The following is a 13,530-nucleotide window of genomic DNA, read 5'->3' as shown; positions in this document are numbered from 1 at the left end:
GATAGAGCGGCTGGAAGTTGTCTATCCAACACACCAGACCTCATACTGCGTTCCCATTCTTTTTCTGCCTCATCTCACAATATGCATACTTTCTAGGAACAATTTTTCTAAGTTTTGAGTTAAAAAAAAAATCATCCATAAATGGCAGAAAGTTCTGAGAGTGGGAAATAAGACTCACTTTGGGCACCAAAATGAAAAGTGAGCAATGCTTCTGGCTGCCTCTGCAGACTAGAAACTAATTTCTGCTCTATTGTCCCTTGTGGGTAAAGAATGTAATTTATGTATGAAAGTATTTAGAAAGCTAATTATGTCCAAAACCTAAGAAGTTGTGTGTGTATATGCAAAACTTAACTGTGATTATGGGAGAAACTAAGCATAATTGGGCATCTTTTTTAAAAGTCAGTTATTTACCTATTTTTGTCAACATTCAGATTCAGAAGGAAAAAATTACATGGAAGGAAGATCTAATATGAAACTATGTATTCAAATCTTTGAAACTATGTAAACAAAACACCATCAATATTTTTATGTCATTGACAATAAACCTTTAAAAACACTTGGTTGAGAAAAAAAATTATAGCTAGCTTATATGACAAGTAATAAATATTGATAATTTGTAACTATATTAATACAATCAGAATGTTTTAAGATAGAATTTATCCCTTTCAAGTAAATCTATTCATAAAGTATTACACTTTACTTCTATAGAGCAAGTGATAAAATGTTAGATGTTCTAATTGGGTACTTTAATTAAATTAAAAAGGAAAAACTGGATGGGGCACCATATAAATTACCTCTGTGGTCATAACAAGACAAGATGCTGTAGGATTAATAGTAACATCTCCCGTCATCAGACCAACATCTTGAAATTCTTCATACATTTCACGGTACTTCTGGTTACTCAGAGCCTTAATCGGGCTGGTGAATATTACACGCTGTTTTTCCCTTAAGGCCAATGCGATGGCATACCTAAAAATGAGAAAGCCAACAAGAACCAAGTGTTTACAAAGCCTTGTCTTTAAAGTATATGACCATGTACATCTGAAACTAATATAATAACGTATGTCAACTGTAACTGAAAAGGAAAAATGATAAAATACCAAAAAAATGATTTAAAAAATTCTATTAGCATATAAATTCTGAATTTTCAATAATTACTTACCCTAACTTGACTTTGCAAAACATTAATATCTTCTTTTATCTGCTATCGACAAACTGTTAGAGTAGTAATAATCCTATATAATAAAAGCCTAATATGCTAAGTGTCTGACCGTTCATTCGACCAGTCACTATGACATGAGGCAGAAGTTCAGACTGGTAGGTAGGTTAGCTTGCTGTTGGGGTCTGCAGATCGGGACTGGACAAGATGGGCCAGACACGCCCTGGAACCCTCCCACTGTCCCTCCCAGGCCAGCCAACCTCCTGTGGTCCCTTCTCGGCCTCTAAGATATTTCTTCTAATTAATTTCCTTTCAATGTGCATGAATTCGTGCACCAGGCCTCTAGTTATTATTATGATAAACCTAAATTGTAGTGATCTAAATAAACAAGAAAATTTTACCTCTGGTGTTAAAATTGGTGTAACTTAATTATTAATACCAATGGAATATTAATGGTTACCCTATTTCTTGTAAGCAAAATACCTTTGGTCCTATAAGTGGGTCTCCAGAAGCTTAGAGCCATTTTATACATACAGAGTATGAACAATTAGAAAACACTGGAAAATGCTGTTTTTTTCTTTTGAGTTTCATAAATAAGTAAATCCCTATACAGTTTTCCCCACAGGTAAGAGTTACCCAGTCAGTCCTTGGTTGAAAATAATGGAGCAATACTTACGTCAGACTAACTAGACTAACTAGACGTAAACACAGACTGCAATAAGAGGCTTGAAGAGCATTATGTAATGATGAAGGGTATCCAACAGGTCGAACACCTGTGAAATGTTTATGTAACCAACACAGAAGCACCTACATATACACAGCAGGTATCACTAGACCTAAACATCACATAAAGAAAGCTACTCACTCGGCACATACAGTTTTCCCGGCTGATGTGTGTGCGGACACTAAAACAGACTGGTTATTGTCCACACACTGGATGGCTTCTCTCTGAAAGGCGTCAAGGATGAACGGGTATTCCTACAAAGACACACACAGATTAATGCCCTCATGGAAATCTTAGCCACATCAAGAGCGGACTTAAAATCAAGAACAATATCCTCAGTAGCATTCTAGAAGATTTCTTTAGGAGTCTATGTATTTAGGATATATACCACCCACTAGAAGAAGAGTAAAAAAATCTTTAGACAGCATAGAAGTTAATTCTGCTGTGCCACCTTCCAATTATGGTCATATGCTTACATGTACATGACATTACTTAAAACATCCTAAACATTACTTTTATCAAGGACATGCTTTGTGTTAGGCATTCTGCAACCTATTTTCCATGTATTATTGCTAATATTCACAACAACCCCTAACTACGAGTCATTTTCTTTCACAGATGGAACCTGAGGCTCTGGACAGTGAAGTTCCTCACTAAGTACTTTCAGCAGAGAGTTTTACCAGAAGCTGTTAAGCTGCTAAAACTATAGGCAAAGCTCATTGCACAAGTGCATTGTTTTCTTTCTTTAAAAGGTTGAGAACCATTAATTTTTTAAAATGTCATCACATGATGCTTGGTTCTCAGCATGTTTTTTACTGATCCAGTTCTCACTGTATTTAATTCCAGGTAGCTGATTCTTAGTATATATACACTAGAGTGCATAAAAATCTCACTTGAAAGAATTTATCTTTAAGATATTTTAGGAAAAAGAGACTCACAAAACTTTAAAAACTGAATTGCCCAAAGTACAGACCTTTGCAGCTTTTCCAACTCGAGGCTTAAGTGGTATATAATCTTCATCTGCAGGAAGTGCAACCTGATGTAGAAATAAATAAACAGATAAATAAATCACCAACTTACTATTTAAGAATTGATGCATTCAGCACTCCATAGCCAATGAGGTTTGAAAAATAAAGGTGATGAACTAGTGTTTGATAGTTCTGGACACTGATATTCAGTCACTGCCTTTAAGAACAAGTCAAAATGCTGAAGCTACAACACTCAACCTCTGCTAGTGCTGAACCTAAAGGCAGTGTAATCAGGAGCTTCTAAGTCTGCCTCCCTGAAGAAGCTGTGCTTCTCGGGTCGAGGACCTCTCTTATGCATTGCCTGACATTACCGAATGGTCAGAAAGCTGAATGGACATAAGAAGGGATGTCACTGTATGAAAGAAAACTATGTGGAATAAAATGACGCTTCCTATTTCCTGGAACAGAAAATTCCCTCCAGTGAAGATTAAGCTCTGGAGAGCAGTTCACAATTACATCTAAATTCCCAAGACTTAAACCACCTTGTGGCAGAGCAATGAGACTGCAACACACGCCATCAGAGCAGACAGGAGAGCCTGTGACTGCTACTTGACTTCAGGAGAACGGAATGCACACGCACTGACCACCTGCTCCGCGCTGGGTGCCTTTCCTAATTTCCTTATAGGATCTCACAATCGCCCCGTGAGATAAATTCCATTATTCCGAGTTTATGAATTAAAACACCAATGACAAAGATAAGTAAGAAATTTGTCCAAGACTGTAGTTAGAAAAAGTGCTGTACAAGGACGTGAGCTCAGGCTTGGCTACAAGGCCCCAGATCCTGCCACCAGACCGTCCACTCCACAGGAACCCCTCACTGTTTCCAAAGCCTTCAAGGCCAGACTGCTTGCTGACCATCACACGAGAGCCCCAGGCAGAACCCCATTTACCACACCAACCTACTGGAGGGACACTGCGCTTACCTCATGTGTACACCCTTCAACGGTTTCAACCGACTGCACTTTCACTCTGGGCATCAAGTCCGCCAAACTTCAAGAAAAAAAAAGTTGAAGTTACCTTAGAATAAATGATCCTATATAATAAAAGGCTAATATGCAAATCAACCAAACGGTGGAACTACTGGTTGCTATGATGCGCACTGACCACCAGGGGGCAGACGCTCAAAGCAGGAGCTGCCCCCTGTGGTCAGTGTGCTCCCACACGGGAGCACCGCTCAGCCAGAAGCCAGGCTCAGGCTGGCGAGCGCAGCGCTGGTGGCCTCTCCTGCCTCCGCAGCAGTGCTAAGGATGTCCAACTAAGTCGTCAGTCAGACATCCCCTGAGGGCTCCCGGACTGTGAGAGGGCTCAGGCTGGGCTGAGGGGGATACCCCACTCCCCCGTGCACAAAATTCGTGCACCAGGCCTCTAGACTTTCTATAATTAGTGAATCTCCCACTGGCACTCTTAAGGAAAATAACAATGCCCACTTAACAGTATTCCCGATTGGAAAAGGTTTGGTTATTTTGAATATTCAAAATTTTCCACATTATTCAAATATATGCTGAGAATTCAAAATAATCAGTTAACAAATACAGAACAGTCTCCAAGTGGATTATTTAAAGAATTATGACTTAGTTCCAGTAACTATTTTGAATAAAAAATACCTCTACAAAGCACTGTCACTACTTCTGACAAAAAGCTGGTTATAAAAACCATCACATGATAGAAAGTACAAAATAGTCTAACCCAGATGCTGCTGCACTTTACAGAAGTGGTCCTATTCTCATCAAAATCCTAAGTTACACATATGAAAAATAGATGTGCTAGATTCATTAATCTCTTGACTGTACTTCTGATTTTTACTTTAAATAATCATGCTTTGGATAAAACCCAAGGGTTACTTCAATAAGCAACAATCATTTTCCTATTCCACTAGCTTGAGCAAATAGTGTACCTTCAATATTTCAGTGACACATCTACCACCATATACAGTAGCTACTGTTGCTAACTACATTAACAGCCAACTGGTTTAAAAAAAAATCATAAATTCTTCATGGTAGTGCCAAGCTAGAACATGGCATACAAGAAGAGAGACGCAAAGCCATAAAGATCATCACTGGGGAATAAGTGAATTACTTAAGAAATTGGCATAGGCCGAAACCAGTTTGGCTCAGTGGATAGAGCGTCGGCCTGCGGACTGAAAGGTCCCAGGTTCAATTCCGGTCAAGGACATGTACCTTGGTTGTGGGCACATCCCCAGTAGGGGGTGTGCAGGAGGCAGCTGATAGATGTTTCTCTCTCATCAATGTTTCTAACTCTCTACCCTCTCCCTTCCTCTCTGTAAAAAATCAATAAAATATATTTAAAAAAAAAAGAAATTGCCATAGACTTCTAGAAAGTTCCAACTTTCAAAATCAGAGCAATAGCAGCTACTGCAGCCCAGACATCCCTGGGTCTCCCTGGATGAGCGCAGTCTTGCTTCACAGCCACTCTCCTGCTCCACACAACAGTGAACACCTAACTCCTCCTAATGTCCCTGCTCACTTATTCCCTCTCTTGGGTCAGTTTTATTCCTTTTTATTCCACTCTTCTTGGGACATTAATGAATAAAGGAAGTATGTTATTTCTTCTTTTTTTAAAAACCAGGCTTCAACATTCTTTCGCAAAATTGGATTCTAAAGTATTAAAACATCTTTTCTATACAGACTCCGTTTCCCCAAACTTAGTTAAATGTTCTCTATTTATAAGCTTTTATAACTATACTAGAGGCCCAGGGCACGAAAATTCATGCACTGTGGGGGAAGGGGGGTTCCCTCAGCCTGGCCTGCCCCTCTCACAGTCTAGGAGCCCTCATGGGATGTCCTAGTGACGGCTTAGTCCCGTGGGGAGCGGGCCTAAGCCGCAGTGTGGCCTTTCTCTGCGGGAGGCGACCGGGCGATCAGGGGAAGGCGCCACCCCCATCGCCCCTATCACCCCCACAACCCTGCTGCCACTGCTGCAGCTGCCTCAGCTTTGGGCTTTGTCCGGAGGAGGTTCAGCTGTTTGGTCTAATTAGCATATTATGCTTTTATTATTATAATTGTTATAATTAAAGAATGTCTTCATTTCTCTATCTCAGCATGCTTTTTCATCAAGTAACATGGAAGCAATTTTCAAACTTCATGCAACTACCAATTCACGAGTTACTAACATTATGACAACGGAAACACTACCTTAAGTCTTCAGTTATGGACTCGTCTACCCTGGGCTTCTTTCCAAAGACGGGTTCATCTGTGCCTTCAAAATCCACATGTCTCTTGGCTTTTCCAACACTCGCTGACTCGGATTGTAAATTGCCATCAGCACGTTTCCTGGGAAGTAAACGGTTTAAAATGAATTCTGCAGTACTGGTTCTGAGGGACTCCGTAAAATCCCTTCATTCACCAGGAACCAAACACATAACCAGGCACCTATGTCTCAACACTGGAAGTTCCTGGGGACACAGCTGATTTCTCTTAAAACTGATAATGAGAAAGAGCAAGCATTTATCCTACCTTTCCTCTATGAACTCTATTTCAAGGCAAACAACTGATGAGGGAATGTGGGTCTTTTTTTAATAGATGGATTCCAGGTAATAAATGCAGAAAAAAATGATAAAAAGAAAAAACACCAATCTGAACTACTAGTGAAATAACGGAGTTAGGCAATCATCACAGATGCTTAAGTCATTATGAGAGAGGTCGATGAGAGGTCAGGCTGACACTCAACTCAGAAGCTTGAACCCCAGGTGTATCTTATGCTGCAATGCAATAGGAACTAAGCACACAGCACCACTGCTAAGTATTCTTATTTAAAACAACCGAACCTGAGTGTAATTATGTTCCTTGCCCTATTATAGTACACCCATAATCCAAGCTACACCTGTAATTCTAAATTTCTAATAACTAATTAAGACTTTAAAAGAAACCAACTCTATTATATTTCCTTTAGCCCATTATGTATTCAAAATATTGTCATTTCAATATATAATCCAGATAAAAAGTTATTGAGGTATTTTACATTTTCTTAGGTCTTCAAAATCCGTTATTCACACTCACAGCACATGTCAAGTTTGAGCAGCTACATTCTCGGTGCTCAGTAGCTACTGCTGGGCAGGCCTATGGTGTCAGGCAGCACGGCTCTGGAAGGACAGTTTACAGCGATTCTTAAGGGCAGAGTTAGATGACAGGACAGGGAAGCAAATGCAGCATGTGGGAGACTACAGGACAAATACCTGGTTTCTCCTCTCACCAGCTCTCCCTAACATACTGATGGCGTGTGGAAAAATGAGGAGACTGTTGTAGAACAAGTCTTAAGGGTTAGTTTAACAACCTAAACAGTGCATGGACTTTGGATTTCTGATTCAAATAAAACCAAAAAAAAAACAACCAAAAACACCTTTGCGATAATTGAAAATTTCACTCTAGATTCAATGGCATTAAGGAATTACTGAAATTTTGTTGGCTGTAATAATGATATTATGGTTATGACAGAAAAGAAAGTCATTATCAGTAAAGAGATTCATACTGAAATATTTAGGGAGAAATAACATGACGAGGAGCATTTGATTTACAAAAAAAGGGTGTGAGAATAGGCTGACAATGACTTGATATTGCTGAAGCTGAACTACGGGTCTATGGAGTTTTTCATACTATTCCCTCTCTGGACAATTCTCATAAAGTTATACTTTAAAACTACCCACAGCCCTAGCCAGTTTGGCTCAGTGGACAGAGTGTTGTGTCGGCCTGCGGACTGAAGGGTCCCAGGTTGATTCTCCTGTCAAGGCACAAGCCAGTTTGTGGGCTCGATCCCCAGTAGGGAATGTGCAAGAGGCAGCTGATCAATGTTTCTCTCTCTCTCTCTCTCTCTCTCTCTTTCTCTCTCTCTCTCCCTTTCTCAAATCAATAAAAATATATTTTTTAAAGTAAAAAACAAACAAGCACTACCCACTTGGTTAAACACATAATTCCCTCTAAAGTTCCATGACTTGCCCTCCAGTGTTACACAAATCAAGTGGAAATCATGCTACATGTATTGGTTACATATAATACTTGGAATTGGGCAAGTTGGATTTTTCCCTAAAAACACTTACACGACAAGACCTAACTAGAAGTGTTGGTAGTGAACAAAATCCCCTAATTACTAATGTTCTACATTTTCTTACATATTTCCCCACTAATGTTCACACATTTCCTGATCAGACTAAAATGTAAATGAGATTATTTTCACACCCTACAAGTTTTCACTTTGGGAGAGGTTGTGGAAACAGCTGCGAACTGAAGCAAAGTATTTCCTGAAGTGGGAAGTTATATGTGCATCGCCTTCATAATATCCTAGTTGCCCATTCAAACTGTAGCAACTACTACTTATTATTGCTGGGGGGCGGGGGGGGGGTGAGAACCTGTCCTTTCTCATGTTCCCTGCAAAGTTCCCTGCAACGAGAGAGAAGACGCTGTTTCTCCAGCGTCTGACTTTACTTACCACACCCGACACCACGGATGGCTCCGCTGGCCCTCACCTCTGGGCTAAGGAACCGGTCCTTGCCCGCCTCCCGCGGTGCCAATCCCAATAACCTCCGCCCGGATGACAGGGGCCCGATGGGCCCTCGCTGTCTAACTCCCAGGTCCTCTCTCCCTTGTCCTACACAATTCCGTACACTTTCCGCTGGTTATATACCTGGATGGGACCGGCACTTCTTGTAGAATTTTCTTAGTAAACTCAACGACAGCCAACTTTTGAAAACCTACACCGATGGTGTCATGGAACCATCACCATCAATAACCCTGGGGGTGGGCGCCGGCACCTCCTTCTTAGGAGCTTGAAAGTCGTCCATGTCTCTCCGTTTCCCGTTGCTACTGTCCCTTCCCCCTGCAAGGCCACCCAAGTCGGTTTTTCTAAGCCTCGTAACCCTTCACTCCACCGGTCGCTCGATCTGTGTACGAGAAAGACTCCCGCCAGGCGCAGTTCTGGTGCTGCCCAGCCCGAGTCCTGACCTCACCCGCCCGCGGCGCAGACGGGGAGAGGCAGCCACGCGCGGCCCATGCGGGGCCGCAGCCCACGCGCCTGCGCACACCGGGGACCCCAGGACCCCGCTCCGAACCGCCATCTGCTCCCTCTTCAACAGCGTCCTCGAACCCCCCGCCTCCCGAGGCCACTGCAGGGACACCCCGCTTTCCCGGGCTGCTTAAGGGGCTCGCATTTCCTTCTCTCGGCACTGAGAGAGAGAGAAGCTCGGGGGCCGTCTCGCTTACCCGGCCTTTTCCGCAGACCCCGGAGGCCCCTTCCATTTCCCCTTCTCCTTGTCTTTCCTGGTTCCAGGCGCAGCGGCGGAGTCGTCCTCGAACACACTGAAGAGCTCATCCCCGAAGGCGTCCGCCATCTTCCGGAGATGCAATGCCAACCCGCTGCTACCCACAATGCCCCGTGCCCACACCGGCCGTGACGCTTGGAGGCCTCGACGGTGGCCCGCGGGAGACAAAAGTAGCCGAAATCGAGCAGCCGCCGCGACACCTCTCTATCTATTTTCTGTCTCCTGACCTTTCCTTCCTTTCCTACCCTCAGGACCTTTTCTTCCTTCCCGACCTTGGGGACCTTTTCTCCCTGTGCGACCACTAGCGGGTGGGGAGCTCGGCGGCTACAGCGAGAGCGCGGCGAGCTCGGCACGCCGCAGGTACGAAGGGGCGGGGCGGAGCGAGGAGGCGGGACCTTGGTGCGCCGGGCCAATCGCGAGGCGGCGCCCAGGCCGGAGACGCCCGGATGGAGGACGCCAGCTGGCGGCGCGGGGCCCGGGCGCTGTGAAGAGGGCTTGGGGGCTGTGCCGAGGGCGCCGGGCCCGGACCGGGAGCCGTCTTCCGCCGGCGCTGCAACATGGGCGGCAAGAACAAGAAGCACAAGGCGCCGGGCGCCGCGGCGGTGCGGGCCGCCGTGTCTGCCTCGAGAGCCAAGGCCGCCGAGGCCGGCCCCGCCGCCGAGGCCCAGACCAAGAAGCCAGTGGCCCGGCCGCCCGCCGCCGCCGGTCCCCGGGAGCCCCGCGTCAGGCCAGGTAGGAGCGGCCGGCGGCGCGGGCGCCTGCGCAGACCCCGGTCCCACAGCCCTGTGAGGTCGGCCTGAGCTGCCCGGGCCTCCCGAGCCCCGATGGCCGCTGTCCACCCCATTCTCTCCCTCCGAGAGCAGGACAGAAACGGCCCCAGGCAGCACCCAAACCGGCTCCCGGGCCTCTTCCTTCTCCCCGCTGCTCCCCGCATGGGCAGCCACGTGTGGCGCTGCCGTGTGTCTCGGGAAATCGAGGTCCCAGGAAGGACTCGGGTGCCGCTTACACGCCGGGGGTGGGCCTGCCCGTCTGTGCAGGGACCCGCGACCTGGACGGCAGCCGCGCGCGGCGGCGGGCCGTGCGGCTTGGAGGGATAACCTGCAGGTGGACGGTTCCCGGTGCCCACAGGCCGCGGCCGGAGCTGGTTTCCCACGATGGACAGTCCCACGCTGTTTTGTCCCGCTGAGCTTGTTGTTGTTTTACTGAAATGGTCACACGGAGTTACTGAACACCTGCCGCGTTAGGGAAGGGCTGCGCCCACGGGCTGCACCCCTCTCCTGGACGGGCGTTCCGTAGTCACAGGACCCCTGCCGCAGAGTTGATGTCCCGCAAAGAAGGCCAAGGGGCCGGGCCTCGTGGCTCAGGGGTTGAGCGTGGGCCCGTGACCCCGTTGGATTCCCCGGTGCCCGGGTTGCGGGCTCGGTCCCCAGTGGGGGGCGTGCAGGAGGCAGACCATCTATGATTCTCTCATCCATGTTTCTGTCACTCTATCCCTCTCCCTTCTCTCTCTCTCTCTCTCTCTCTAAAAGTCAATGAAAACGTATTTTAAAAAAAGAAAGGCGAAGGGACAGAATTCCGCGCGGTGGTCTAAGGTGACTGCAGAGGCCCAGGGGTCATGGGTGGTCTCTGAAGGTGGCAGTGAAGCTGAGATTGGAAGGACGTCTAGGTGTTCATTCTGTGGAGAGGGGCCCGCAGCGTGTTCCTGGCAGCGGTGAGGAGCACCCTCTGCAAAGACCGGGAGTCAGGAACGAGCGCAGGCCTGAGGGCCTCGGGGCAGGTAAACGTGGCCTCAGAAGGAGAGACCGAGGAAGTAGGCAGGTGCACCCTCCACCCGGAAGGTGGGTAACGCTCCTGGCCCTGCAGCGCATTGTAGCTTTTAACGACAACGTTATTCTGTGCCTGTCCTTGCCAATACGGGCTTCCCCTGGCCTGCTCTGTGGCACGTTTACTCCGAGCCGCTCCTGTCTGTCTGGCAGGTGTTCCTCTGAATCTTTGACCTCTCCAGGAGTCATCTGTTGTGCTCTTTGGCTCCCAGCCCCAGAACGCGGCCCTTCCTTACCGGGTCCGTCTGTGACGTATGGTTCCTGCCAACCCCCCTTCTGGGAGGGGTCATCTCCCAGCGGGTCTGTCTTTTCCTTGTAGCTGACTCCTCAGTCACAGGTCCCCTCCTGCTCTGCTCCAAGCTCAAGTCGCCGATTCTGCATTTCCTGGGACCCTTGGGCCCTGTCCTGCAGGCTTCTCAAATCTGACCAACTCGCTCCTTCTCTCCCAGGCTCTCCCGGGCTCCCCCTCTCCCAGGCTCCCTCCCCCTCTCCCATGCTCCCCCTCTCCCATGCTCCCCCTCTCCCATGCTCCCCGGCTCCCATGCTCCCTCCCCCTCTCCCATAGCGCCTCTTGGCCAGTGTCAGTAGGTACTTGTGATGCCTCCCTTTCCTCCTCAGCCCAGTCTGCTGCCCAGCTCTGCAGTCTCCAGGGGCTTATCTTCCACGCCTGCCTTTCACTTTCCTTTGAACTCCGCACGCCTCAGCCTAGGCCTTCCTGGGCTCCTGGAGCACCGCGGAGCCTTCCAGCGGATCCGGAGCCTTCTAATGGAGCCGCCGGCTCTCCTCTTTTCCTCCCTCGTCCGTCCTGTGTCAGAGTGATCTTAGAAACGCTGCTGTGACCGCAGCACTTCCGCTCTCTTGCTAGCATCCTCAGGGATGGATGTGATCAAGTCCAAACCATTCGGCATCCTCCAGGAGCCCTGGCCGGCGTTTTCACCCATTGCTATGCCCAGCTGTAGGCTTTCTGCTCCCTCGTGGTTATTCTTGCCGTTTTCTCTAAATGGAATGCCATCTACCCCTAACCCTGTCCACCAGAACCCTGTAATACCCACCCAGATGTCAGTTCCCTTTTGAGTTCTTCCGGTACCCACACGTCTTCCATGTGTCACTGTTGAGTCACACCTGTCTTCTCTGCCAGGACTTGGGTGTCCTCTGAGAGGGCTTCCTTCAGCTAGTTCCAGGCACCAAAGCACCTAATTTTAAAAATAACAAGAGGAAGATGATTTAATCTAAAAGACTTGCAGGCATTCTTACTTTATGGGAAAGTGATTAACCTAGAAAGTGCTGATTGACAAAATGTTTTTGAAAACTTCAAGGGAATGTTGTTCATTTCTAGATTAAATTATTTGGTAAAGTAGAGAAAAAGCTGATATCACATAATATTTAGCAACCTTTATAGGGAAAATAGTGTAATGGATATTAATCATTAAATTGCCTTGACTATTTATTCTCTGTTATATACAGGTCCGAAAATTTATAGTTTTAATTCTGCAAATGATTCTGGTGGTCCTGCAAATCTGGATAAATCTATTTTGAAAGTAAGTACCAAGGTTTTGAGTTACTTCAAGAAATACTCCCGTAAAAAAACACATGTATTCTTAAACAGAAGGTAAAGATGGATTATTTTAAATTTTTATAAATAGTACACTAGCTGCTAATCTATACTAAATAAAGTAAATCTGTTTGTTGAAAGCCAGTAAGAGATTAAACAAGGGTGGATGAGTCCAAACTCCTAAGCATAGCATATCCTTTCCAACCTGGCTTGGTGGACCCTTTCCCTCCTCTTCACTGCAAACCAGTTCACATCTCACGTTCCCCCAAATCCCGTACGGTTTTGAACTGCAGGCTTTTGCCCTGGGCTCTGCCTAAAATGCATTTGTCACATGTGTGACCTTGGTGAAGTCCTTTGTAAGGCACCAGGTTGACTCTCTTGGTGGTTTTATCAGCACTCCACCTGTGTTTTTTAATGATTGCCATGCTGGGTTACAGTTTGTCTTTATGTATGTTTCCTATGCTATACTGAATTCCTGAAGCATAGTTTTGTGCTTAACTCATAGTAGGCATTCCGTAAAGATGTAATAAAGGGGAGGGATTTTTATAGGTAGATGCTTGTGTACTCTTAAATTAAAAATATGGAAGCAACAAAGGATTAAATGGCTAATAGGAAAAAATGGGAATCAAACTCCAGAAGCCAAAATAACTTGTAACCAAATTACCGTTATACAGATTGACTTTTACTGGCTCTGCCTCCCCCCTTTTTCGTGTGGCCTCTGCTCCTTCAGAAACGCTGTGGGTGGGCTGGTTTGCATGAAGGCAGAGTACTGGGCTCCAGCCAGGGGTGCTGACTCAGTGCGTTGAAGACAGGCCTGAGGAATCTGTCCGAGGAGGTCCGAGGACAGTGTCCTGGACAGCATGGCTTCAGGAGCCTTTCGAGGAGGGCTTTGTTCTTGCCCTCTGTTGTTGCTTTTTCCACGTCCCACTTCTCTTCAGTGTATGACAGGAATGTCGTCTGGTGAATGGTAGTCTGA

The 13,530-nt window shown here is 46.5% G+C and overlaps 2 protein-coding genes across 4 annotated transcripts in view; one reads left to right on the top strand and one right to left on the bottom strand.

Annotated features, from left to right (window-relative positions):
- Positions 1-9,270, bottom strand: part of MTREX (Mtr4 exosome RNA helicase) — a 53,909-nt gene extending 44,639 nt beyond the window's left edge. The window contains exons 1-6 of the mRNA XM_008160129.3: positions 9,121-9,270; positions 6,064-6,201; positions 3,835-3,901; positions 2,857-2,919; positions 2,025-2,137; positions 795-969 (exon numbers count right to left, since the gene is read on the bottom strand). Of these exons, the coding sequence (XP_008158351.1) occupies positions 795-969; positions 2,025-2,137; positions 2,857-2,919; positions 3,835-3,901; positions 6,064-6,201; positions 9,121-9,248 (684 nt within the window). The 5' untranslated portion in view covers positions 9,249-9,270. The remainder of the gene's footprint in view (positions 1-794; positions 970-2,024; positions 2,138-2,856; positions 2,920-3,834; positions 3,902-6,063; positions 6,202-9,120) is intronic.
- A 356-nt stretch (positions 9,271-9,626) lies between these two features.
- DHX29 (DExH-box helicase 29) overlaps positions 9,627-13,530 on the top strand; it is a 34,396-nt gene continuing 30,492 nt past the window's right edge. For 2 of the 3 annotated variants that reach the window (XM_008160128.3, XM_054715352.1), the window contains exons 1-2: positions 9,627-9,911; positions 12,467-12,540. In XM_008160128.3, the coding sequence (XP_008158350.2) occupies positions 9,737-9,911; positions 12,467-12,540 (249 nt within the window). In that variant the 5' untranslated portion in view covers positions 9,627-9,736. Of the gene's footprint in view, positions 9,912-10,927; positions 10,957-12,466; positions 12,541-13,530 lie in introns of those variants that run through there. The other variant, XM_054715353.1, reaches the window with a different exon arrangement.

This window comes from Eptesicus fuscus, chromosome 4 (genome assembly GCF_027574615.1).
Source record: "Eptesicus fuscus isolate TK198812 chromosome 4, DD_ASM_mEF_20220401, whole genome shotgun sequence".
Lineage (NCBI taxonomy): Eukaryota > Metazoa > Chordata > Mammalia > Chiroptera > Vespertilionidae > Eptesicus > Eptesicus fuscus.
Note: the sequence above shows the minus strand (reverse complement) of the source record. Positions and strands in the feature narration are given on the sequence as shown.